Genomic DNA, 26,721 nt, shown 5'->3' with positions numbered 1-26,721 from the left:
TTTCACACTCTCATGTGTATTTTATTTGATCTTTATAGCTGGTCAGTTTATCAGCCCACTTCTCAGAGGAAACCGCTGAGACATATTGCCTAAGGTCACCAGATGAAGGAATCCAGGTCTCTGACTCCAAAACCTCGGTGCTTTCTAACTTGCCTCCCTGAAGGAAGTTTCGAGATGCCTGGGGCATTGCCCAGTGATGTGTTTTCAAATCCCCCTGAACGAGGTTGGCACAGCCAGTGTGGGCACTTGGCAATGTCTGCTTTCCCCCCTTTCCGGTAAATGGAGCCATTGCCTGAGGCCCACCTGCCCTGTGCCGGCCCACCAGAGCACCCCTGGAAGCCACCGGCCCTCCTGGTCAGGCATTGAACGCATAGGCCCTGAGCTCCTACCTGCCCTCCGAGGGCACAGACACCCTGCTAACTTCAGGCCCACCTCCCCAGGCATTGGCACAAAGTTCTCGCCACCCCAGGGAGCAGCTAGGGTACAATCCCTGCCCCAGAGGGCTCCCCAGAGCATGGCCGCAGGCTGCACTCTCCAGAGCTATCCTTGGCATTGTTCACACAATTCTCAATTTGGTCCTGAGAATGTGAACATTTGCAAATGGAAATGACTTGAGTATCTTACAAGATGCGTGCTCTCTGCAAACAAACATTGTCACTTCCTCAGGGAAACTTTCTTCCAGTCTGACTGGACTTCTGTCCTCACTACACAACCGTAGGCACCAGGGGGCCAGGACTAGATTGTGGGCTTCTCTTCACAGAACCCCCAGCACCCAACACAGCTCTGTAAACAGTCAATGTATAAACAAAACCATGAATATAGGTTTCCACCTGCCCCTGTCATGTGGCCTCAGGGGTGCTGTCACCCAGGCCTGGAGCCCTTTTGTCCAGTCACTCTCAACTCTACCCAATGTGTTTTCTGCTGACCTGACTCCCCAGTGTGGGTCTGGGATCCTTCCGCACTCAGCTGTGGGTGCTGGTCTCCCGCACCAGGTCTACCCAGAACCCGCCCCTCCCTCTGTCTGAGATGTAACTGCCAAGGTGACAGGCCTCAAGAATACTCCCCAGCAGTAGAGCAGAGGGAAACAGCCAGACCTCTGGCCTGGCCCATTGGGAACAGGGGATACCAGCCGCCCTGCCCTACCTGGGCCTTCGGATGGCCCCGTCATGACCAGAGCAGTTGGGACCGGGCCCTGGGCAGCTCTGGCAGTCATGTGGCTAGGACTGTTGCGGAAAATCGCACCTTTTCCGTGGGGAGTCCTAACCAGCCACACGAGGGGAAGCAGCCCAAAGTGCCTGTTGCTGGCCAGCCAGACCCGCCCACCCTGAGCTCCATGGCCGCACAACAGAGTCCTGCCAGTCACAGTTGCACACCTGGCGCACCATGACCACTGTGAGCCTAGGAGAGAGCAGAGACGACTCCAAAGAGGGGTCCCCAGAGCACTGGGCCCACAGAGAGATGCAGCTCTGCCAGGTGTGGGGCGGCCCGTAGCTGAGCCCAGCAGAGGTTCCGAGGGAAGAGGCCACATCAGCTCAAAGGGGCCAGGCACTCGGGGCGGCTAGGCCTGGGGTCCTCAGGTGGCTTCCCAGGAACACAGTGGGTTCTTGCTGCTGGGGTCAAGGAGGAGAGACCCAGCGTGGCCCTGGAAGTGGCCACCGGCCAGGATGAGTCTTGAGCCTCCTCCTCTCACTCCCAAGGCCTGGCTGTGTCATGAGGTGGATGGTGTCAGAGGATCAGGCTTCATGGGCACCCGTCCAGACCCAACCCCCAAAGGTGGGGAAACGCCATGCTCACAGCAACCGTGAAGAGGCGGGTTCAGAAAGCCTGTGTTTAATGGGGGCTGCCACAGCCTGGCAGGCCCTCGGCGCCGGGTGCCCAGCCACGCTACTTCTCGTCAATCTTGGCTGAGGAAAGCGACCGCTTCTTCTGGGGCAAGTCTTCGAGCATCAGGTTCAGCACGTGCACAATCTCGTAATACAGCTCTTGGAGCCTGCAAGTGGGGCAGGAGAGGGCCTGAGCGCAGGGGCGGGCTCTGTGCCATCGCAGGCCCGCACCTGGCACTCACCACCCCTAGCAGGTGTGGGGTCAGGAAAGAGAAAGGACTTTAGAGCCCAGTCAGGGGCCAGAAGCCAGGTCTGCCATTCCATTCCACCTGGGGCCTGGATGGAGTCATTTCACTGCATGAGTCAGGTTGGGGACAACAAACTCCTGGGCTCTGTGTGGTGACTGCAGAGAAGACCAGACCCTGCCTGGTCCCCTCTGGGCCAAGGTGGGTGTTCCCTGATGCCCTCCTTCCAGTTCCTCCTGTCCACAAAGCCCTCCAGGATACGTCTGTCAAGAAGCTAAGCTAATCCTGTCCCTCCTTGTTCAAGAGCCCAAGGTGGCTCCTTAATGCCCATGCCCAGGTCCCCTTCCTGGCAGTAATGGCCAGTAAAACCCCAGCTAACTTGCACGGAGCACGGCGCTGGGCCAGGCCAAGCTCTCATTTCCATAGAATCGGCCCAGCAGCCTCATGAGGCAGGGGGGAAGGGGCAGAGACTTGCCCAGAGTCACGGAGGAAGGCCCTAGCAGAACCAGGCCAGAAGCCTCAGCTCTTTCCTCTGCCCCTGAATAAGGGTTAGTGAGGAAGGGCCTGGGGAGTCCGAGGAGCCAGCATTTAAATGCAGGCCAGGGCAGGCTGGGGAGGGGCAGGGGGCAGAGTCCAGCCCCTGTGCATACATGGAACCCTGTACCCCTCGAAGGGCCTGGCTCCGCCCAGCCATTGCCCCCCTTGCTTTCCCAGGGCACCTGGCATGGCCCTGCCCTCAAGGAAGTGAGGCCAGGAAAGTCCTGGCACCCTAGGGCTAGGTCAGTGGTGCTGGGACTGACTTGTAAATCGTAGTGTCCTGGTTGTCCAGAGTGGACAAATAGATGTCGATGAAGGGCAGGCTAGTGCCAAAATCATCCAAGACCATGGGGTCAGTGTGCTGCAGGGTGTTCTTGAAGTTCTCCACCAGCTCACCAAAACTTTTGTAGTCAACATTTGCCTAGAGAGGAAGGCATAGAGAGATCAATGACAAGGAGGAGGTGATTCTCAAAATGTACAGAAACCTGGGGACCCTCCACAAGGGGCCCAGGCGGAGGGCTGACCCTGGCCCTGTCTGAACTTGGACTCTCTGACCGAGGGAGCCTCCTGAGCTACCATCACTGAGAACAGGTGACACAGAAAGGGACCGGTGAGAGCCAGAATGGGGTTCAGCATGGTCTCACCTGCCCTGAACTAACCTTGAACACAGTCAAGAAAGGCAGATGTCTCTGCCTCAGGGCAGAGGCTGAGGAGGGAGGTGCTGACCACGTGGGGAGAGAGGGGCAGAGTCCGGCTCAGGACCTGGCAGAGCACCAGGGCTCCACGTAGGGAGCTCAGAGCACTTGGGCTGCAAAGAGAAGACGCCCAGCCCTTTACAGCTGTGTCCTGCCTGACAAAATCTCCAGCCTGTTGTGCTCATTCTTGTTCGGTTTAGAAAACCAGGGTAGGAACACCTGTCAGGGCCTCCGTGGCCTCACCCACGCAGAGGACGGGGGCCGTGCCCGCCTGGCGCCCAGTGAGGCCTCGGTAACAAGAGCACTCCACGCCAAGGCCCAGCAGAACAGCCCTGCCGGGAAGGAGGGAAATACTATTGTAACCACAGCACTCCGCATTCACAGGTCCAGAGAAATACAAACGTACAGGAAATAAAGCTTGATTCTGGGAAATACAGGAGGTCTTACCTGCCTCACCTAAGGCCGCAGATGCCTGAGGCCACCTTCCACTCCCGTTTTTTGGCCATTGCTTCCGCCCTGACTGTCCATGCAGGTGCTGCCCACCTGCCTGTGGAGATCACCTACCTGTGTCTTCATCAGCCTGCTGACCTCCTCCTGCTGCCGCTTCACGATCACCTGCTTCTCTTTCATGAGCGTCAGGTGCCTCTCCAGCATCAGCTCCCGCTCAAACTTTTTGATGGAGTTCTGGAGAGTGGGGTGGGGTGACGAGGGAAAGTGAGGGCTCCCACTGCATACCACCACCACCCTCCCGCCCCCGTCTTTCTTCTTCCCTAGCCTTGCACTGCTGCTCAGACCCTTTAGCAGGAGGAACCCTCCATACAGGGCCAGCCCCCAACTCAAGCTGCCAGTGCAGCTGCTGTGACTTCCCACGCTCCTGCCCACCTGGCCACCTCCCCTCCGCTTTAGGATGGAGAAAGCTCAGGTCCTCCCTGGAGACTTGGCCCACAGCCCCGCCTGTCACACCAAAGCCGACCCCCAATCCTTACGCATGCAGCTCACCTCGGTGTGGATGATCATCACACCCACGAACATGCTGAGGAAGACGAAGGAGCCAAGCAAGATGAAGATGATGGTGAATGCTCGGCTCAGAATAAAATTCCTGTCGTCCAGCTGCTGCTGCAGGTCTGTCCAGCCATCAACCTGCTCAGGCAGGGGAAGGCATGCCAAGTGTCAAGGCCCAGTGGTGTAAGCCTCCTGCTCACCTACCTTAGGGGAGCCCTCACCCCACTAGATGGAGGTTGTCACTTCCTCCATATCAGCCCCTGCACACATCCCCAGTCCACTGAGTCCAGTGCAGACGGGTGGCCTGGTGGTACAGGGCACCACTCACTGGGTGGGGGCACTTCTGGCCAAGGTGCCCTGGGGGTCTGCTCCAAAAGGCTTCCCATTCTTCCCAGAAGACACGGCCTCTCTGCCAAGGCCGTCTTCGGATAGACTCCAGTCTTTCCAGAGCCCAACAGAGTCCAGACTTCTAGACTTGGGTGGATTTGTGACAGACTGTTTCAAAAAGGCTATGTGACATGGGTTTCACTTCTAAATTAAACTTAATCCAAATGAATCATCTTTTGAGAACTCTGAAATTTTTACAACCCTGTGAGACGAATGGGAATGCTCTAGGGAGTCACAAGATTAGAGACAGAGAGGGACCCTGGCCAGGACACTAGTTTCTGCCTCAGCTTCCCCAGACCAGCGAAGTGTCCAAACATGGGGAAGGCCCCACGGGAAGCCCAGAATGTCCACACACTCACACCAGCTGACAGTCCCTTCTCAAGGCCCCTTCCCCCACCACTGTTCCCAAACACAGTACCGTCGCCAAGCTGAAGAGGGTAAAGAAGGCCACAGCCAGGTTCCCCCAGTTTTTCAGGTCACCCTTATCTGGATCTCCAAACAGGCAGAAGCCCAGGATAGCGAAGATGTACATCAGGATGAAGAACAGGATGAGCACAGAGGCCACAGTGTAGAATGTCTGCCCAATGGCGGTGATGAGCGTCTGCAAGGCAGAGGCACGGGACTAGGCAAGGCTGCAGGCGGGGTGGGGCTCAGGTCCAGTCTGCCCAGACCACAGCTGTCCCCAGCATCCAGTGCCCTGTCTGCATGTGGTAGATGCTCCACCAGTGGTTGGATGGAGAGATGGAGGGGAAAGGGAGGGAGGGAAGTAGGGAGGGAGGAAGGGAGGGAGGGAGGGGAAAGGAGTGGAGGAGGGAGGGGAGCTCTGCCCAGATTGAGGGCTGGACCAATGCCTGGCCTCACTCTCTGTCATCTGTGGGCAGATCGTGTGCTGTCTCAGGTCTGGGTAGTCCCCCCATCAGCCACTTGAACCCCTTCCTGGTTTCATGGTCATCCCAAGGTGTCCTGCTTCTCCCTGAGGACCAGCCCTGAATGCTCTTTCAGGCCCAGGAAGAAGAGGGAGCCACTCAGGTAGTGGGAATAAAGAGGGCTGAGAGGAAGGTGGCTTCCCATTCTTTCTGGGCCCCATTTCCCAGGCAAGTCTCTGTCTTGTGAACTTCGTCTCACCTCCCACTACATTGCCCCCTGCTGGGGAGCACCGTGCATAGCTCCTCATCATTCATTCTTCATGACCCAGGGGCTTGCATGTAGTAGGTGCTCAATACATGTTCACCTACATAGACGCTGTCACAGACATCATTTCAAGATAGGTAGGTGTTATCATTCTTCCCACATCAAGATGAGGGGTCAGAGGCTCAGAGAAGAAAAGGGCTTGGCCAGGGTCACACTCCAATACAGTGGCAGAACATGGGCCCAACTCTCAAGACCTTTGCCTCGTGCCACCACCGTCACTCCACGGCCTCCCCAGAGGACCCTCTCTTGCCTGAGGACATCACTCCTCAGCAGCCCTCTCAAGGGAGTCTGCCTGTCCCCCACGGCCTGATGCAGGAGGCCACCCTCTGCCCTATCCTCGGAGCCTCCGCCTCCGTGGACAAAGCCCCTGCTTCTGAGCAGGGCAAACCTTCCAGCTTCCCTCTCCACCCCGTGTCTCAAAATCTCTCCCCCAGGCTCCACCCCATCCTGCTGCCATCCTGGGGGCCTTCAGCAACTCTATGGATACCCACCATCCCCCAGGTCTCCTCCTCACTTGACTTCCTCATCTCCAGCGACCCTTGCACCACTTTAGACCCTCCTCCCTTGGTGCCCCCGACCTGGCACTTACCTCCCAGTTTTCTCTCCTGGCCACCCACCTTACTCTTGAACCTACACTTCGACTCCAATGCCCAGCACCTTAGATACTCCCATCCCCACTTCCAGATCAATTATTGGGTCTGTCTCTAGCCTACAAGCAAGGGGAGCCAGGCTCAGGTTTCCAAAGGAAGGGCGTCCTGACATGACATGCACGTTAGAGATTCCCCCAGCTGCTGGGACATTTCTGATACAAAACTCTCCGTAGTGTGGGAAGTCATTGCAGGAATTCAGGTAAAGGTGGATGGACGGTGATGGAGAAAAAATGACTATAGGGATGAAAACAGTCAATAACTATTTAGGAGGCCATACAGCAGGACTTTGGGTGAGAGGAATCAAAGCGAACATTCAAATTTATTACTTGGAAGTTGAATAGGGTTGGAGGGGTGCTTTTCAGCAAAAGATAAAATAGAGGAGGAGAGCCAAGGTTTGGGATCTGAGCGTGGGGATGGGGGAGAGTGATAACTTCTAGTTTAGACACGTTGAGTTTGAGGAGCATGCAAGATGCCCAGGAGGCAGTTGGGTCTGAAGGTCAAAGAGAGAGATGTGGGCAGGTAAAGACTCCTGAAAAGTGGAAAAGATCACCCAAAAAGAATATGCAAAGAGGAGAACTCAGGACATAGTCCTTGGAAAACAACACTTAGGAGCCGGCGAAGGACATACGTACCCAAAGAGTCATGCCCGAGCGGCAGGAGGAAAACCAAGAAGAGGCAGGGACAAGGCTGCCAAGGGAGATGGCCAGTGGACTTGGAACAAGGAGGTTGTGGGTAACCTCAGAGAGACTAGCTACTTCGAGTGGAGGGAAGAAGCCAGGGCATAAATGCCAGAAAAGGAAGTGGGGTCTGGGGGTATAGACACCTCTTCCCAAAAGCTTCACCACAAGAGGAGGGCTGGACTACATTGTTTGGGAGGGAACACATACACGTGTGTGACTCTGTGAGGGCAAGGAATGAATGACTGGGGCCCTGTGGCAGGGGGAGCCCTTTAACATTCTCCTTCTCTTCTCCACCTAGGACTGGGGTCCCTGAGTGTCAGGCCTAGGCCCTGGACAGACACACAGGCTAGGCTGGAAGTGATTTCTCAGCCAAACAGGCTCACACACCCTAACTGGTCAAGTAGGTCCAAACCAGCCCCTTCCTGGAGAAGCGTGGACACTGGGGGCCGAGCCAGGGCAAACATCCTGCATCCAGGCGGAATACTAAGGGTATGCTTGGGTCAGCTCTGAGATTTGTTCTGAAACCTTCTGAGCCGAGGAAAGGCCGGTCACCCCTTCTCAGCAGGAGCAGCACTGCCGGAGCCACCTGAACCAAGTAATGAGACTGTCCCCATCAAAAGCAGCAGCAGATTTTTAGCTGTTTGGGGAAAGCAGGCCACCAGAAAGCTGGAGCCCCACCCCCGCCCCGGGCATGTACTTTGAAGAGTCTGTGCCATGAGAAGATGGTCCACCTTGCAGCACGGGGAGAGGGAAAGGCCAGGTGGCCTCTAGAGCGAGACACACCTTTCCAGTCTCTGGCATCACCTGCTGAGTGACCTGGGGCCTCAATTTCTTTATCGATAAAATGGGGCTCATAATACCTTTCCTACAATTGTTTTAAGATTAACTGAGGTAATCTCAGTAATGATCAACCTGCTATATAGTAGGACTCAATAACTGGATGATAGGAGCACAATTATTATTTCATCAAGGGCTGGTGGGCAGCTAGACCCTGTCACCTGCACTCCCGGAACCACACACTCCCAGTCACTCACCCGGATGCCCCGGCTATAGGTGATAAGCTTGAGGATGCGCAGAGACTGCATGCCATTAGCAATCTTGAGGTGAGGGTAGTGCTTGCCCTTGATCTTGCGGAGGGCATAGGGGATTGAGATAACGATGATGATCGTCAAGTCTAGCAGGTTGTAGCCGTCCTTCCAGAAGTCAATGGGGTCCACGTAGAGCTTCATATAGAACTCGGCGCTATATATGGCCACAAAGAAGATCTCTGAGACCTGCAGAAGTGGCAAGGTTTGGGGGGTCAGATCTATAGTCCTGGCCCTCTCCTTGCTTGGACCACCCAACCAGGTGTGTGCTGGCTGGGGGTAGGGGCTCCTAAGTCACCCACATGAGAGAGAGAGATCCAGGCAGAGTCCCTGACACACAGTACACACTCAATGTGCCTGGTTCCCTTCTCCTTCTCTTTCCCTGCCCCTCAGTCTGAAGCCTGGTGCTAGGTTTGACCCAGCACACTTGGGAATGACTGACTGACCGACAGGCTGAATGACTAGATAGGCACCAGGATGAGGCAACACAACATGATGAGCACCCTGAATGTAAGGTTTCCCAAAGAAAAGGTCTCAAGAGTCCCTGGCCACCCTGAATATCCAAACTTCTATATACAGATGAAATGCACATCTCCTCATATTTACTCTATTTAATCACATACTTACACACCAGTTAACTAATCTGTTTCTAAAGAATATTCTGCCTTCCTTCCATGTTTATACTTTATGAAATAATCTTATTCAAATTCTTATGCATCTACAATTCCAGTGGCTTTATATCTACTAAAAAGGCACTTCTCTTTCATTCTTTCTTTCTTTCGTTCTTTCTTTGTCTTTGCGTATCTCAACTTTTATTTTTTTAAATAATTCTTTATTGTTGAAAGTATTACATATGTCCCCTTTTTACCCCCTTTAACCCTCTTTAGCCTGCCCCTGCCCCCTCCCCTCCGCCCCTGGACTTCAGCACCCTATTATCTGTGTCCATGGGTTATGCATATATGCATACAAGGTCTTTGGTTGATTACCTCCCACCCTCCCCCAAATTCCCTCTAAGATTCCACACTCTGTTCCATGCTTCGAGTCTCTGGATCCACTCTGTTCGTTCATCAGTTTGTTACTTAGATTCTACATATGAGTGAGATCATGTGATACTTATCTTTCTCTGACTGGCTTATTTCATTTAGCATGATACTCTCCAGGTCCCTCCATGCTGTCTCAAAGGGTAAGAGAGTCTTCCGTTTTACTGCTGCATAGTATTCCATGGTATAAATGTACCACAGCTTTTCTATCCACTCATCTACTAATGGGCACTTGGGCTGTTTCCAGATGTTAGCTATTGTAAAATGTACTGCTATGAACATAAGGGTGCATACATTCTTTCTGATTGGTATTTCGGGTTTCTTAGGATATATTCCTAGAAGAGGGATCACTGGGTCAAATGGCAGATCCATATTTAATTTTTTGATGAAACTCCATACTGTTTTCCATAATGACTGCACCAGTCTGCATTCCCACCAGCAGTGCACAAGGGTTCCCTTTTCTCTACATCCTCACCAGCATTTGTCATTTGTTAGTTTGTTAATGGTAGCCATTCTGACAGGTGTGAGATGGTACCTCATTGTCATTTTGATTTGCATCTCTCAGACGATTAGTGACTTTGAGCATTTTTGCATATATCTCTTGGCCATCTGTATGTCCTTTTTGGAGAAGTATCTATTTAGGTCCTTTGCCCATTTTTCAGTTGGATTGTTTGTCTTCCTTTTGTTAAGTTGTGTGAGTTCTTTATATATTTTGGATATTAATCCTTTATCAGATGTATCATTGCCAAATATGTTCTCCCATACAGCGGGCTCGCTTTTCGTTTTGTTGATAGTTTCTTTTGCTGTGCTATATTTATTAAAAGGCACTTTTTTTTAAAATTCATTTTAGAGAGAAAGAGAAACATCAATGTGAGAGAGAAACATCGATTGGCTGCCTCCTATATACTCCCCGACTGGGGATTGAACACACAGCCTAGGTATGTGCCCTGACCAAGAATCAAACCTGCAACTTTTTGGTGTATGGACAACACTCCAACCAATCAAGCCACCTAGCCAGGGACCAAAAGGTACTTTTTGAAGTCATCTAAGTTTTTCCCTATCATCATTCATTCATTGAAGAAGCTTTGATTGAGCATGTGCCAAGCAAGTACCATTCAGGCACTAGAAAATGCAACAATGAATAAGAAAGAAAATGTCTAGCCCCCACGAAGCTTACAGTCTGGTAGTGAAGACAGAAATAAATGCTTAAACAAATTCTACAGCAGATAGGAAGGAAAATGAAACAGCCAAAGGGGATAGAGGGACTGGTCCGGTGGGGGAGGGGCAGTTGTGGCAACTATTTTAGAAAAGGTGGTGAGTGGAGGCCCCACTGAAGCTCACCAAATGGTGAGCATGCGAGCCCTAAGGTGAGGAAGGAGTTGTTACAGGAACGGCAAAGTGAGCATGGCTGGAATGGAAAGGGCGAGCAGGGCAGGAGATGCAGGCCATGGAGGGAAGGCCTTGCAGGCTGGTGAGGGCTCTGAATTTTAATCTCAGCCTTGGAGGATTTTGAGCAAGAGAGTGATATGATCTGATTTACATTTTTAAGAGATCTCAGTTGAAAAGAGACTGTGGGGGAGCTGGCAAACCTGGCGACTGGGAGGCAAGTTAGGGAAAAGGTAACTTTTATTTTACCTTAGAATTATTTCTAGCCGTCATATAGGCAAGAGAGGAGGTTTGGTGGATTTGATGAGGGACAGTGTGGAGTGTGGAGAAGATGATAGATTCTGTACGTCTTCTGTAGGTGGTGATGAGGGGACTTGCTGATGGACTCAAGGATGCATAGGGAAGAGAAGAGGCAAGGAAGACCAGTGTTTCAGGCAGAGATACTGGGGTGCCTTCAACTGAGATGAGTTTGGGTTGGATTGGGTTGAAAGGGGTTACAGAGTGTCTGAAAGGAAATAGAAATATTTCTGAGATATACCACCTTTTACACATATGTCAGATGCTGTCAGATGCTGTAACTCTAGCCACAACTACCCATTTGGATAACATTAAGACAGCTGGTGTTTTTACTTGTCCTGCATACTTATATTTGTGGTCTCCACATTGTGATCATTTACTTTTTAAAAAATACTACGTAATATTTAAGATACACAAAAAGGTATAAAGAATAATATAATGAACAACCATATACTACCACCCAGCTTAAGAAACAAAGCCTTGCCAAAACCGGTTTGGCTCAGTGGATAGAGCGTCGGTCTGCGGACTGAAAGGTCCCAGGTTCGATTCCGGTCAAGGGCATGTGCCTTGGTTGCGGGCACATCCCTGGTAGGGGGTGTGCAGGAGGCAGCTGGTCGATGTTTCTCTCTCATCGATGTTTCTAGCTCTCTATCCCTCTTCCTTCCTCTCTGTAAAAAATCAATAAAATATATTTAAAAAAAAAAAGAAAGAAAGAAAGCCTTGTCCTAACCAGTTTGGCTCAGTGGATAGAGCGTCGGCCTGTGGACTGAAAGGTCCCAGGTTTGATTCCGGTCAAGGGCATGTACCTGGGTTGCGGGCACATCCCCAGTGGGAGGTGTGCAGGAGGCAGCTGATGGATGTTTCTCTCTCATCGATGTTTCTAGCTCTCTATCCCTCTCCCTTCCTCTCTGTAAAAAATCAATAAAATACATTAAAAAAAAAAAAAAAAAGAAACAAAGCCTTACCTTTCATTGTTCAGATCTCCTACCCTTTCCACAAAGGTAATCCTATTGAAAATCTGGAGTGTGTCATGCTTGTGCATTTTGTATTTTAAGAATACCTTTCCTGCCGAAACCGGTTTGGCTCAGTGGATAGAACATCGGCCTGCGGACTGAAAGGTCCCAGGTTCGATTCCGGTCAAGGGCATGTACCTTGGTTGCGGGCACATCCCCAGTAGGGGGTGTGCAAGAGGCAGCTGATCGATGTTACTCTCTCATTGATGTTTCTAACTCTCTATCCCTCTCTCTTCCTCTCCGTAATAAAATCAATAAAATATATTAAAAAAAAAAAAAAGAATACCTTCCCTCACCCAGCCGGTGTGGCTTAGTGGTTGAGCATTGACCTATGAACTAGGAGGTCATGGTTTGATTCCTGGTCAGGGCACATGCCTGGGTTGTGGGCTCAATCCCCAGTAGGGGACATACAGGAGGCAGCCGATCAATGATTCTCTCTTATCATTGATGTTTCTCTCTCTCACTCCCTTTCCTCTTTCTGAAATAAATAAAAATATTTATTTTTTTAAAAAGAACACCTTTCGTCCTCAGGTCCTGTGTGTGTGCGTGTGTGTGTGTGTGTGTGTGTGTGTGTGTGTGTGTGTGTGTTTTATATGTTCTTCTGGGCATTTTAAAGTTGCACTTTTCAAGTTAGGTCTTTAATCCAGTCCTGTGTGCTGTGAGGTAGGGATTCAATTGTATTTTTCCTCCATATGCACAATCAATCATCCTAATACCACTTAATGAAGTCTATCCTTGCACTGCTCATCTGCAGTGCCATCTGAGGATACCTGGTCTCCATAAAGGCCAGGGTCTGTTTTGTGTACTCTCTCCTATTCTATTGGTCTATTTGTCTATCCCTGCATCTTTATCCTGCCTTAATTACTAAAGCTTTACCTTTAAAAAATCTAATCTACCAAGCCTCCCTTTTACCTTTCAAAATCACCTTGGTTTTCCTTTGCCTTTCATTCTTTTATCTAAATTCTACCATCAACTTTTGACATCCCATAAAAAAATCCTGCCAGGCCGAAACCGGTTTGGCTCAGTGGATGGAGTGTCGGTCTGCGGACTCGGGGGTCCTGGGTTCGGTTCCGGTCAGGGGCATGTGCATTGGTTGCAGGCACATCTCCGGTAGGGGGTGTGCAGGAGGCAGCTGGTCGATGTTTCTCTCTCATCGATGTTTCTGGCTCTCTATCCCTCTCCCTTCCTCTCTGTAAAAAATCAATAAAAATATATTAAAAAAAAACCCTGCCAGACTTCTTAATCTTATTTTATAGATTAATTGGGGGAAATTACATCTTTAAGAAACTGAGCCTTATTCATGATCTGATATATCTTTCCATTTCTTTGTGTCTTCTTTAACAACCTTTATATGTTTTTATTTTTTTCTCCTTAAAGATCACGCTAATCTTTTATTAGATTTGCCTCTAAATACTTTTTATATTTTGTTATTAGGAGTGCTATTTCTTTTGCTGATAAATTAAATATATTTAATTTTGTTTAATAATCATATATCCAGCAAACTAGCTAGACTCATTTACTTATTAACTTTATTAATAATTTTTCAGATTTTTTTAGGATTTCTATGAGAAATCATATCACCTGTAAATAATGACAACTTTTTTAAAACTTTCTAATTCTTTTTTTTTTAATATATTTTATTGATTTCTTACAGAGAGGAAGGGAGAGGGATAGAGAGCTAGAAACATCGATGAGAGAGAAACATCGACCAGCTGCCTCCTGCACACCCCCTACCGGGGATGTGCCCGCAACCAATGCACATGCCCTTGACCAGAATCGAACCTGGGACCTTTCAGTCCGCAGGCCGATGCTCTATCCACTGAGCCAAACCGGTTTCGGCAAAACTTTCTAATTCTTAATGCTTTTTACTTTTTCTTATATTATTCACTAGAGGCCCGGTGCATGAAATTCATGCACCGGGGTAGGGGGTCCCCTCAGTCCAGCCAGCACCCTCTCCAATCCAGGACCCCTCGGGGGGTGTCTGACTGCCGGTTTAGGCCCTAGGATCAGGCCTAAACCAGCAGTCAGACATCCCTCTTATAATCATGGACCACTGGCTCCTAATCGCTCACCTGCCTGCCTGTGTGGTCGCCCCTAACTGCCACCCCCCCCACCCCGCCGGCCTGATTGCCCCTCACTGCCTCTGTGTGCTGGCCTGATCGCCCCTAACTGCCCCCCCCTTGCCAGCCTGGTTGCCCCCAACTGCCTCCCCCACCAGCCTAGTCAGCCCTTACTGCCCCACCTGCCAGCCTGGTCACCCCCAACTGCCCCCCTCTGCCAGCCTGGTCACCCCTAACTGCCCACCCTGCCAACCTGGTCGCCCCCAACTGCCCCGCTGCTTGCCTAGTCACCCCTAACTGGCCCCCCTGCCGACCTGGTTGCCCCCAACTGCCCCCCCCTGCTGGCCTAGTTGCTCCTCACTGCCCCCCTGCCAGCCTAATCACCCCCAACTGCCCCTCATGCCGGCCTGATTGCCCCCAACTGCACCCCCCCCCCACTGGCCTGGTTGCCCCTAACTGCCCCACCTGTCTGGTCACCCCCAACTGCCCCCACTGCTGGCCTGGTTGCCCCAAACTGCCCCCCTTGCCAGCCTGGTCGCCCCTCAAGGCCCCCCCACCGGCCTGGTCGCCTCACACAGCCTGCTGGTCAGTCATTTGGTCATCCCTCACTAACCCCCCCTGCCAACTTGGTCGCCCCACACAGCCTGCTGTTCAGTCGTTTGGTCGTCCCTCACTAACCTCCTGCTGGCCTGGTCGTAGGCAGCCATCTTGTGAGGGCATGAGGGTCCATTTGCATATTACCTCTTTATTATATAGGATTGGCTAAAAGTCTAATACAAATCTTATCAATAGTTACTGAATACACCTTTAAAGGGAATACTGCTGAAGTTTCACCACTGAGCCCTAGTTAGTGTTCTCAGTGGTTAGAGCACCAGCCCGCACACTGAAGGGTCTCACGTTTGATTCCTGGGCAAAGGCATGTACCTGGGTTGCAGGTTCAATCCCCAGCCTGGTCAGAGCACGTGTCTCCTGCCACATGCCCCAACCAGATTCAGAGATCATACCTGAAACCCAGGTATGTGCCGTTGATGCAGAATCACTCGGGCCAATGCTCTAACCACTAAACCACGCAGGCCAGGCTCCATGTCCATTTTCTGAATTGAGTTGTTTAGATTGTTGAATTGTAGAAGTTCATTATATATTATGGATATTAATCCCTTATGAAATATACTAGAAGCCCGGTGCATGAAATTCGTGCACGGCGGGGGGTTGTCCCTCAGCCCAGCCTGTACCCTCTCCAATCTGGGACTCCTGGAGGGATGTCCGACTGCCTGTTTAGGCCCGATCCTGTTCGACTGCCTGTTTAGGCCCGATCCCAACAGGATCGGGCCTAAACGGGCAGTCGGACATCCCTCTCACAATCCAGGACTGCTGGCTCCCAACTGCTTGCCAGCCTGCCTTCCTGATTGTGCCTAACCGCTTCTGCCTGCCAGCCTGATCACCCCCTAACCACTCCGCTGCCAGCCTGGTTGATGCTTAACTGCTCCCCTGACAGCCTGTTTGCCCCCAGCTTCTCTGCTGGCCTGGTCACCCCTAACTGCCCTCCCCTGCAGGGTTGATCACCTCCAACTGCCCTCCCTTGCAGGCCGGGTGCCTCCTAACTGCCCTCTCCTGCTGGCCATCTTGTGTCCACATGAGGGCAGGATCTTTTACCACATGGGGGCAGCTATATTGTGTGTTGCAGTGATGATCAATCTGCATAGTACTCTTTTATTAGATAGGATAGAGGCCTGGTGCACGGGTGGGGGCCAGCTGGTTTGCCCTGAAGGGTGTCCCGGATCAGGGTGGGGTTCCCTTGGGGCGTGGGGTGGCCTGAGCGAGGGGCCTGTGGTGGTTTGCAGGCCGGCCATGCCCCCTGGCGACCCTAGCGGAGGCCCTGGTATCTGGAATTTATTTTCCTTCTACAATTGAAACTTTGTAGCCTGGAGCGGAGCCAAGCCTGCTGCTCCCTCCGGGGCGGCAGCCATTTTCTGTGGCAGTTAATTCACCTTCTACAACTGAAACTTTGTAGCCTTAATCGGGTGAGCCTGGCCAGGGTGTGCGGAAAGCTTTGCTTCCCCTGTTGCCGCCGGCAACCCTGGCCTGCTCTCTCAAGCTCCATTCTGCCGCCATTTGTTTCAATTTGTTTACCTTCTATAACTGAAACTTTGTAGCTTGAGTGGAGGCTTAGGCCTGCAACGGCTATGGAAAGCTTGGCTTGCTCTGTTACCTGGGAAACCTTGCTCTCTGTGGCTGTAGCCATCTTGGATTGGGGTTAATTTGCATACTCGCCCTGATTGGCTGGTGGGTGTGGCTTATGTAGCGGAGTGATGGTTAATTTGCATATTACCATTTTATTAGAGAGGATGATTTGCAAGTATTTTCTCCCATTCTGTGGGTTATCTTTTCACTCTTGATAGTGTCCTTAGATTCACAAATGTTTTCCGTTTTGATGAAGTCTAAATTATCTTTTTTTGTTGTCACCTATACTCTTGGTGTGTAAGAATCCATTGCTAAATTCAAGGTCATGAAGATTTACCCCCTATGTTGTTTTTTAAAGAGTGCTAGCTTTTATATTTAGGATGTTGATCCATTTTGAGATAATTTTTATATAGGGTGTGAGATAGAGCTTCAACTTTACTCTTTTGTATGTGGATATCAAGTTGTCCCAGCACTATTTGATGAAGAGGCTATTTTTCCTCCCAGTGAATGGTCTTGGCAAAGACCATTGTAAAAAATCAATTGGCCATAGATAGTTGATTTATGTCTAGAATCACAATTCTATTCCAAAGGTCTTGGTCTATCCTATGCCTGTACCATACTGGTCTAGACTGAATAATTCCCAATATGTACTTGAGAAAACATATCTTCTTGATGAACTGGGTAGGGGGATGTCCCTCAGCCCGGCCTGCACTCTCTCGCAATCCGGGACCCCTCAGGGATGTCTGACTGTAAACCAGGACATTCCTCTCACAATCCGGAACCCCTCACTCCTAACTGCCCACCTACTCGCTCCTTACCTCCCACCTGCCCGTTCCTTACTGCTTGGCTCGCCACTCTAAAGTCTATTTTGTCTGTTATTATAGCCAACTCGGCTCTCTTTTGGTTTCCTTTTGCATGAGATATTTTTCATTCTTTCACTTTAAACCTATTTATATATTTGGATCTCAAGTGAATCTCTTGTAGACAGCATATATGTGGACTTTTAAATTTCAGAGTTTAATTTACATTTAAGGTAATTAGTAATAAGAAAGAAAATATTTCTGCCATTTTGCTATTTGTTTTATATATGTCACATCTTTTTTGTTCCTCAGTTCCTCCATTATGTATGGCTTTCTTTTGTGCTTGATTTTTTTTTTTTTTTGTAGTATATAATTTCATTTCTTTCTCATTTGTTTTTCTGTAAATTTTTATTTTTTGGTGATTACCCTCAGGATTATAATTAACCTCTTAAATTTATAACCAATCTATTTTAAATTAATACAATCTTAGCTTCAATAATATATAATAACGAGAGGCCTGATGCATGAAATTCATGCATGGGGGTAGGGGGATGTCCCTCAGCCCAGCCTGCACTCTCTCGCAATCCGGGACCCCTCAGGGATGTCTAACTGTAAACCAGGACATCCCTCTCGCAAACCAGAACCCCTCACTCCTAACTGCCCACCTACTCGCTCCTTACCTCCCACCTGCCCGCTCCTTACTGCTTGGCTCACCACTCCTTACTGCCCGCCTGCTCGCTCCTTACCACTTGGCTCGCTGCTCCTTACCACTTGGCTCGCCGCTCCTTAGCGTTGCCGTGCAGGTGGGAGAGACTCCCACCAACACCGCTGCGCTCACCAGCTGTGAGCTCAGCTTCTGGCTGAACGGTGCTTCTGCTGTGGGAGTGCACTGACCACCAGGGGGCAGCTCCTGCGTTGAGCATCTGTCCCCTGGTAGTCAGTGTGCATCACAGAGACCAATCGTTCCACAAAATACATCTTTATAATTGTGAGCCCATTAATCTATAACCATTGTTTTATGCATTTATATTTTAAACCACGTAGAAAATAAGTTACAAACCCAAAATACAATAATACTGGCTTTTATATTTACCTATAGAATTACTCTTAGTGTTCTTTATTTCTTCATACGGCTTAAGTTACTGTCTAGTTACATTTCAACCTAGAGAGCTATCTTTACCATTTCTTGTAGAACAGGTCTACTAGCAGCAAACTCCTTCAGCTTTTATTTATCTAGGAATGTCCTGATTTTTTCCCTCATTTTTTGAAGGACAGTTTTGCTGGATATAAAATTCTTAATTGATAATATTTTCCTTCAGAATTTTAAATAGGTCATTGCATTGCCTTCTGACCTCCAGAGTTTCTGAGAATTCAGTTACTAATCTCATTGAGGATGCCCTGTATGTCACGAGTTGGTTCTTACCGCTTCCTCTGCCACCAAGGCTAATCCTATACAATTGTGGCTCTTTGTAAGGACACCTTGTTAACTAGTTTTGATGCAAATGCTGCCCATGGGTTTTTGATTTTGCTATTTGGTTGCTCTATGTTTTTTAAGAGGGGATTCAAGGAAATTAAAAAACCATGGTACCACTGTCACCATCTTCCTAGATTTTAGAGCATATTTTAAAAGCCCTTAGAATTTTTCTACAGAAAATTTTCATAAACAAAATACCTTAAAAACTGTATAACATTTTCAGAATTAAAACAGGTGAAATAAAAAGAAAAAAAAGGATCATCTGGTCTGCTTACCTCAAAAAGTGTGAACAAGTTGTATCTTGTTTTATAATCAGTCCACAAGACCACCAAAAAGGCATTAAGTGAGATGGTGCTAATCATAATTATCTTAAACACTTTACTCCTTAAGAATCTCTTCACAAATGCCTGACATTGAACATCTTTCCTCCTGTCAAAAAGTTGAATAAGAGGTGTGATTACCTCACAACACAACGAGATCCCCAAAGAATAAATAGCTTTTTGCAGGGACTAGAGTCTGCTTTCCCTCTTCTATGAATATAAGTTTATATATACTTTAAAACTGCAATGAAATACTGAGTGAATGACCACTGAAATATGTATGATGATCACTATCCTCACTCAGTTTCCCAGTTCTTTCTCTCTGGACCTCTGAAACAGAATGGTAACCACTCCTTCTCAAACAAACAAAGCATCATCTTTATTTACTCATCTGACAAGTTTTTATTGAGTTCCTACTACATGCCAGACATTACAGTGGGCACTGGAGGTATAAAATGAGCAAAGCTAAATACTGTCAGTCTTGTAAGGAAAACAGGTAATAATCAAATAATCACCCAGACAGGTGCTTAAAAATCAATGATGAAAATACAAATGCCAATGAACTTTCCCCAAAATGTTCAGCAGCACTACTAATTAAGGAGATGGAAATTAAGTAAAACTATTATTTTTGCTTATAAAATTGGCAAAGTCTTAAACATGATAATATTTAATGCTGGCAAGAGTATAGTGTGTTGGAGCATTCTCATAAATTGCCAGGGGGAATGTAAATTCATACTTTTCTGAAAAGCCTTAGAACTGTTCCTATCCTCTGACCCAAGGAATCTACCCCAAAAGAATATAATCTAAAATGCAAACAGTTGACGTGGGCCAAGTGTGTTTATCCCAGCATTATTTTACAGTAGTGAGAACTTAGAAATGATTTAAAAGTCTAACAAAAAGAACTGGTTATGTAAATTACAGCATATCAATCTCAGGAAATATACGGATACTAAAATATGTCTATCCATTTTCCATGATTTAGAAAAATGTTTATGATCCATTGGATAGCAAAACACAATAACAGTCCTTGCTGGGTAGCTCAACTGGTTAGACTGTTGTCCCAATACACCAAGGTTGCAGGTTTGATCCCCGGTCAGGGCACATACAAGAATCAACCAATGAATGCATAAATAAGTAGAACAAGTCAATTTCATCTCTCTCTCTCTCTCTCAAATCAATAAAAAAAAAATTTTTTAACATGAAAACAAAACAAGTTATAAAATTCTCTACTCAAAATTATCACAACTGTACAAAAATGGGTAGAAGAAAACTTGACAGGAAATCTGCCAAAATGTTGATAGTGGTGAGGTTGTAGGTGATTCTTTTTCCTGTTTGTTTATATTTACCTGTGCTTTGCAATTTTTCTCTGAGTATAACTTTTTTTTTCATTATATATAACAAATGAACACATTCTCACAACAGTAAAAAAAATACACAATGTATATACTTTTATACTGTATAAAAACAAGACATTCAATTTATCTGATTTGAGATAGGGTCAATTACCCCAAAAAAAAAAAGCATTCAAATTATCTAACACAGTAGCTAACAAAAAAAGACAAAATGAAGTCAAACTACTCATTCCGTCTACAGGCCAAATAAGAGCGTGACTGAATAGTTGACTTAACCAGCCAGTCGTGATACTAAAGCCAAAGAAGTAAGATGTTTGGCTGAGCATTCATAAAACCTCACCCGTCAGAGAAACCAGCTCATCGAGGACGTGCACCTCAATCTGAGAAGTGGGTGAGTGCCTGTGGGAAAAGGCTGAGAGCCCCGGCACCCTGCTACCACTGCTATTGCACATTCCTAATAAGCAATAGAAAGAGAGAATATTTACTTAATTGTCCTGAGTCTCGCACAGAACATCGATACATTACCCAACAGGGTACTGGAAATGGCCCTTGGGCGGGTATGATGATATACAGGTTGAGACATTTTCCAAAGGTTCAATTTTTATTCCTCGCTTTTGTCATCTAACAGAAAATCTCTGCTTAGGGATTTCCTTGGCGTCTAGATTGCAGAGACCTCAGAGAAGGATCCATGAGGAGAATCCTTGCTTTATGAGGTCATTCTTGGGCATTCCAGTACATGACTAGTCCGCAGGCCCCTGGAGGGGCAAGTTCCGCAGCCCATCTATCCACAGATCCTCTCTTCCCAAGGACACTGTGCACCTCAGCTCAGCAAAAACAGTTGTGAGCACACTGCAATTGTGAAGTTCCGGGCTAAAACTGGGAACCGGAGATAGGCCAGATGAAAACCTCTTCTTCTTCACAAAGTACTCTGATCTGACAGACGGAGGTCCTTAGTATTATGTTACAATAAGGAGGGGTGATAGAAGAGGGGAAAGCAAGGGGTTCTAAGAGCAAGTGCACAGCACTGGATACACCTGGAAGGGCAAGGAAAGGTTTTGATAGAACCTACAAAACAGAGGCTAATTGGGGGCATGGAATGTACGCATATGAACCACCTAGAGTGTAAGGGATGAGCCTATGGGGAGATGTTTTAAGTACAAGAGCAACAGAATTTTTTGCTCTGTTCAGTTCTTGGGATTAATATATTTCCCTTGCTTGCCTTCTCCTATCCTCTTTGGTTTTTAAGGCAAATCAAGACAAAGGGATCTGGATAACCCTGTTGTATTAAATCTTCAGTGGCTAAATTAGTCAAATTCTTGGAAACCTAAGTTCTTAGGCCACAAGAAAAGGAGGTGACCACCCACCATGTCCCGGGTGTTCTATGCTGTCCCGGGTGTTCTAAAACAAGTGTATATGACCATTCCTTGTAGAAAAGTACTCTTGTAGACAACCCATATACTAAACTGGGAAATAACATCCTATATACTCAATATTTCCATTTAAAATCATCAACAGTCAGCCCTAGTTGGTTTAGCTCAGTGAATAGAGCATCAACCTGTGGACCAAAGGGTCCTGGGTTTTATTCCAGTCAAGGTCACATACCTTGTCTGGGCCCTAGTCGGGGCACATGCGGGAGGCAACCAATCAATGTGTTTCTCTCACATCGATGCTTCTCTCTGCCTTTCCCTCTCTTTTACACTCTAAAAGATCAGTGGGAAAATATCCTCGGGTGAAGATTAACAGAACAACAACAAAAAACCATCAACAATCAAGTTTTAAGACTCATTTTGATTAATGTCCCAAGATTCAAACTTTAGTCTCATCTTTTCAGTTTACATTCTCTCCCTCAGGGGTCAGCTCCTCCTATTCCTTTTACTGCCTCCTTTAGTCATATTCCCCCCTAAATGCCTTCTGGGCTCCTGCCTAACATCCCCTACAGTGGATTCCTAGAGCAAGTTGCTCAGAGAGAGCCTGAATCAGGTCTGTCTCCACCTGCCCCAATATATCAATGTGCCACATCCCATTGCGAGCAAACAGAAGGCCCTCAGTAAGTGTGTGCAATATGAATATACAAATGAATGGCACCAGAGATCCTATGCTCACTCAAGTAGCTGAGCATAGTGGAATTCCATCTCCAGGAACCCCAACAGTACACTTTATGCCTTCCCTTTTTCAGCACCAAAGCAATGGAGAAACGAAGAAGAGAATAAGAATGTAAAGAATTCTTCATGAAGCTTGGAGGGGTGAGGAATGATGGCCAGCTGAGAGCAGCAGAGAAGAGCCCAGTTGTCCTTAGAGCACTGCTTCCAACAGAAAAATCTCTGCTTAGGGATTTCCTTGGCACCCACGGCTAAATGTGGTTCTGCAGTCACTGATGAAGACATCTCATCTGGGAATGGAACTCCAGCTGGCGAATGGAGTCAGAGGTGACAGGTTTATCAGGGTTTACTGAAACCAACCAGACCTTCTCATGGACACATGGGCATCCTGGGATGAGAAGCCAAAGGGGGGCCTCTTCTGCCCTTCAGCAGCAACTCACACTCTGCCCGACTTGGGCAGCACCACCCCAGCTGCACACAGCAGGGAAAGTCAGCAGGTAGCAGGCATGGCAGCTTGGTGACTCAAGTCTCCTGGCCAAGGGTCATTCCTTTACTAGTCCCAGTAACTGCCATTGAAACACAAATCTCACATATTAAAGTCAAGCCCTATTTCAGCTCTTGCTGCTCTACAGGAAATTTTACAAAACTGGAAGTTACAGAGTTCAACCAGTATATTTTTGAATGCTAAATTAGACAGTATAAAGACTGCTTCATACCAACATTAGTAGCCCCAATCCTATATAATAAAATCCTAATATGCAAATCGACCAAAAGGTGAAACAACTGGTCGCTATGGTGCACCCTGACCACCAGGGGGCAAACATTCAATGCAGGAGCTGCCCCCTGGTGGTCAGTGTGCTCCCATAGGGGAAGCACTGCTCAGCCAGAACCCAGGCTCACAGCTGGCGAGCGCAGCAGTGGTGGCAGGAGCCTCTCCAGCCTCTGAAGCAGCGCTAAGGAGCAGCAAGTTGAGCAGTAAGGAGCAGCGAGCAGGCAAGCAGTAAAGAGCGAGGGGTCCCGGACTGCGAGAGGGCACAGGCTGGGCTGAAGGACCCCTGCTCCCAGTGCATGAATTTCATGCACCGGGCCCCAAGTACTTTAATAAAAGTTCAGGTTTGTGTTAAAAAATATACATGCTGCTGCTTTTTGTCTAGAACAAAAACATAAAAACCATGCCTAGTCTACGTATCCATATATTTCCTAAACCTTTTTAACGTCAGAAAGTAGCCATTATGAAAAGAACTTTCATTTCAGGCTGGCCCTGCTTTGTTATCTATGGAGGTCATTAAAGGGGTCATAGGTCATGTCTATTTAATTCCTCTCCACTCTAGTGATCATTTAGAAAGAAAATGGAAGAAAACCAAAACTTACCACATCAGAGACACCAGTGCCAACACACAGAGATTTGGAACAGAAGGAAACTTGGGGGCCTCCAACCTTGCCAATGTCTCTTTCAAGTTGAAATGTCAGTTACTTGAAGCAAGTCTGGGGATTCACTCTGTTAGAATTTACCACAATGAGTATTTCCATAGACTTAATGTGGGACCTTTGATTCTCTATAGTAAAGTTTGTGAGTTCAAGCAGATGTGTCACCCTTAACATGAACCTTATGTCAACCCTCCATGTAGATGCTAATTAGTAGCTGCATTCTCAGCTCTTCACCATTGCAATTATGAGCCATATCCTGCTTTCTCTAGTGTGCTATATAGGTATAACAGCCAATGAGTTTAGCATCTCAGACTTACATTCAAAATAGGAAAAGGTTTCCATTCAGGGTACAGTGAAACAAGTTCAATTATAGCACAAGGGAACAAACAAATCCAGAAGGTGGAATATTCTATAGGATCCCTGACCCAGTTTTTTGCAATAAGTCAATGACATGGGGAAAGCGTTTGGGGAAAAGGGAGGGGAATTTGCTTGCTCTAGATTGAAAGATTAAGAAAACACAACAACCAGATGTGATGGGTGGACTTCATATGGATCCTGATTAGAACAAAATTATTGTCCAACCACATTTTTTACCTTCAGGGCAATTAATTTTGCCCGGGTATTAGGTAATACCAAGAAATCATGGTTTATTTAGTTAGGTGTGATAATGGCATTCTGGTTTATACAAGAAAATTGCCGTATTTTTTTAGAGATATTTACTGAAGGACGTAGGGGTAAAATGAAATGCCATCAGGGAAATACTTTAGCAAAGAAAAAGGAAATGAGGGATTATATGAAGTAACTGGGGCAAAATATTGGTAATTGCTAAATCTACGTGATCAGTACATAAGAGTTCAATTTACTATTCACTTTTTAAAAATTAAGTTTATTAGGGTAACATTGGTTAGTATGATCATATAGGTTTCAGGTATGGGTTTCTAAGTTACAAGTTCTGTATATTGCATTGTGTGCCCACCACCCAAAGTCAAATCTTCTCCCATCACCATATATTAGGCAGTATTATTCACTCTTAAAATATTTTTTCATGTTTAAAAACTCATGTAAAAAAATTGAAGTACTGAACTAAAATATTTGGTAATAAAACATATAAGAGTTCCTCAAAATCTATAAATAAGCGTTTATAAAAACACATAGCTTTGCCTTTTCCTCTGAAAGAATTTTAAGAATCATAAGTTCTAGCACCCAGACTCTGGATCTCCCAGCAGCACAGAGTCTGGGTGGCCTTCTTTTTCTCCCCTCCTTGCACACTCCATACCCACAGGGCAAACTGTACCTGCCTCTCCCGGGCCAACAGAACCAGCCAAGAATTAGCTTCAGAGAGCTCAGCCTCCTTGTCATGTTCCTATAGAGTTTCTCAAATTGGAGGCTGGGGAAGGTTTGCTTATTGTAATGCAGAGTGAATTTTCTGGCCTCTAAAGTGAGGTGGGTTTCAAAGATGATCCCTATTAAATCCTCCCACAATAATGCTTCAAGAGATTAACACATGTTCCTTGGATGAATATTTATGTATACATCTAAGCTCATTAATAAGTACATTTCTGAGTTCCTTCAAAGATGCTGTTATTGTAATTTTTAAGTAATAGATTATTTATATTCCATTTTACTCCTGTCATTAACACAAGGAGTAAATACAGTTCGTTACTGGATAATACCCAAGTAGTTTCTAGCTCAACGGCTATAGACCTTCAGTTCAGAGGTCAGAGGTTCTGGAAGCTATGGACAAAACACTTGTCCTCTTCCTTCAACTGCCTGCCTGAAAAGTAAGAATAAAACACAAGACAGCCCACCCAATTTTTGTGACTTTGTAATCTAATAACAGCAGCTAAAGAATCAATTTTAACTTCATAAGAATTGTTATAGATGGTTACAACCCTTTACCTACAGAGTTTATCATTCTTTTTGTACCTTACAACTACTCTCTAACACAATGCATTTGTATAGTCAACATAATCACTTGAATTTCTGGGTTATAAAATGTGTGAATGCTTCTCCATCCCAATTTCTGGTCTTTAAAAATGCTACTTCTCTTTTTCAATACTGTATTATTAATACAATTATCTCGGTTGGTTTGCCTTATATATGTGACTTAGGTATAATAAAAAATACCTCAGGCTCAAATTTAAATCATTTTGTATTTAAACACTGATTTTACAAAATGTGGTATATAGGTGAACTAAATTTTCAGCGTAATTTGTTCATGTAAATCACCCTTAAAGTACATTACACCTAAGATGTGTATAAGATTTTACAAACATTTTGAAAGAAATCACAAAGAAGCAGCTGCTTTTTCAATGAACTTGGCCAGTTTCACGTCTCTTTTGGTCAGCTGACCACAGTCATGCGAGGTGAGAGTTATCTGGACCTAAAAAAGAAAGAAGCAGTTTTTTAAAACCCTGACCTGTGATTCGTGGTATTCTTCTTTCGTGGTTCAGAAATCAATCTATTATGCAATGTTCATATTTAAGAACTGGTCAGAGTAAATTATTTAGAAAACATGAATAAACAGGACATTTCCAAAACCCAGTAAACTCCAGGGGCACAGTCAGCTTCAGGCTGGCCCCAGCAGCTACCCAAGGATGAAAAGGTTCTCTCATATGAAGGGCAATTCAGCTGCCAGAATCTCAAATTTTGTCTCTTGAGAAAAAAAGAGAGAGAGAGAGAGAGAGAGAGAGAGAGAGAGAGAGAGAGAGAGAGACGAAGATTTCATTTGAACTCCCATTACTTTAATTATACCCACTGTTTTCAGGACATTGAGAAAAACCAAGCTATCAAAGGTAATATCTTTGCAACATTAAAAAAGCCCATTTCCAAATTAGGAAAGTGAGGTGGGGGTGGGATGAAAGAATACACTCTTGCTTCTTTGCAAATAAATTAAAAGGCAAAAGCGAAGTTATGGGCAAGGAGAGGCAACTGTGAAAGAAAAGTTTATCCTGGTTCCTGCATGCTCTGAATTAT

The 26,721-nt window shown here is 46.9% G+C and overlaps 2 protein-coding genes across 2 annotated transcripts in view; both read right to left on the bottom strand.

The window, feature by feature from the left end:
- Positions 1-1,731: 1,731 nt before the first annotated feature.
- On the bottom strand, positions 1,732-23,693 carry CATSPER3 (cation channel sperm associated 3; the record flags this gene model as incomplete). Its single annotated transcript, XM_079770272.1, has 8 exons — positions 1,732-1,990; positions 2,869-3,026; positions 3,865-3,984; positions 4,300-4,440; positions 5,108-5,290; positions 8,245-8,484; positions 18,822-18,975; positions 23,689-23,693. 8 exons carry the CDS (start codon positions 23,691-23,693, stop codon positions 1,885-1,887), a joined length of 1,107 nt encoding a protein of 368 aa, XP_079626398.1. The 3' UTR covers positions 1,732-1,884.
- Positions 23,319-26,721, bottom strand: part of PCBD2 (pterin-4 alpha-carbinolamine dehydratase 2) — a 58,208-nt gene continuing 54,805 nt past the window's right edge. The window contains exon 4 of the mRNA XM_079770998.1: positions 23,319-26,128. Within this exon, the coding sequence (XP_079627124.1) occupies positions 26,033-26,128 (96 nt within the window). The 3' untranslated portion in view covers positions 23,319-26,032. The remainder of the gene's footprint in view (positions 26,129-26,721) is intronic.

This window comes from Cnephaeus nilssonii (genome assembly GCF_951640355.1).
Source record: "Cnephaeus nilssonii genome assembly, chromosome: 5".
Taxonomy (NCBI): Eukaryota; Metazoa; Chordata; class Mammalia; order Chiroptera; family Vespertilionidae; genus Cnephaeus; species Cnephaeus nilssonii.
This window is presented reverse-complemented; position numbering and strand designations above follow the sequence as displayed.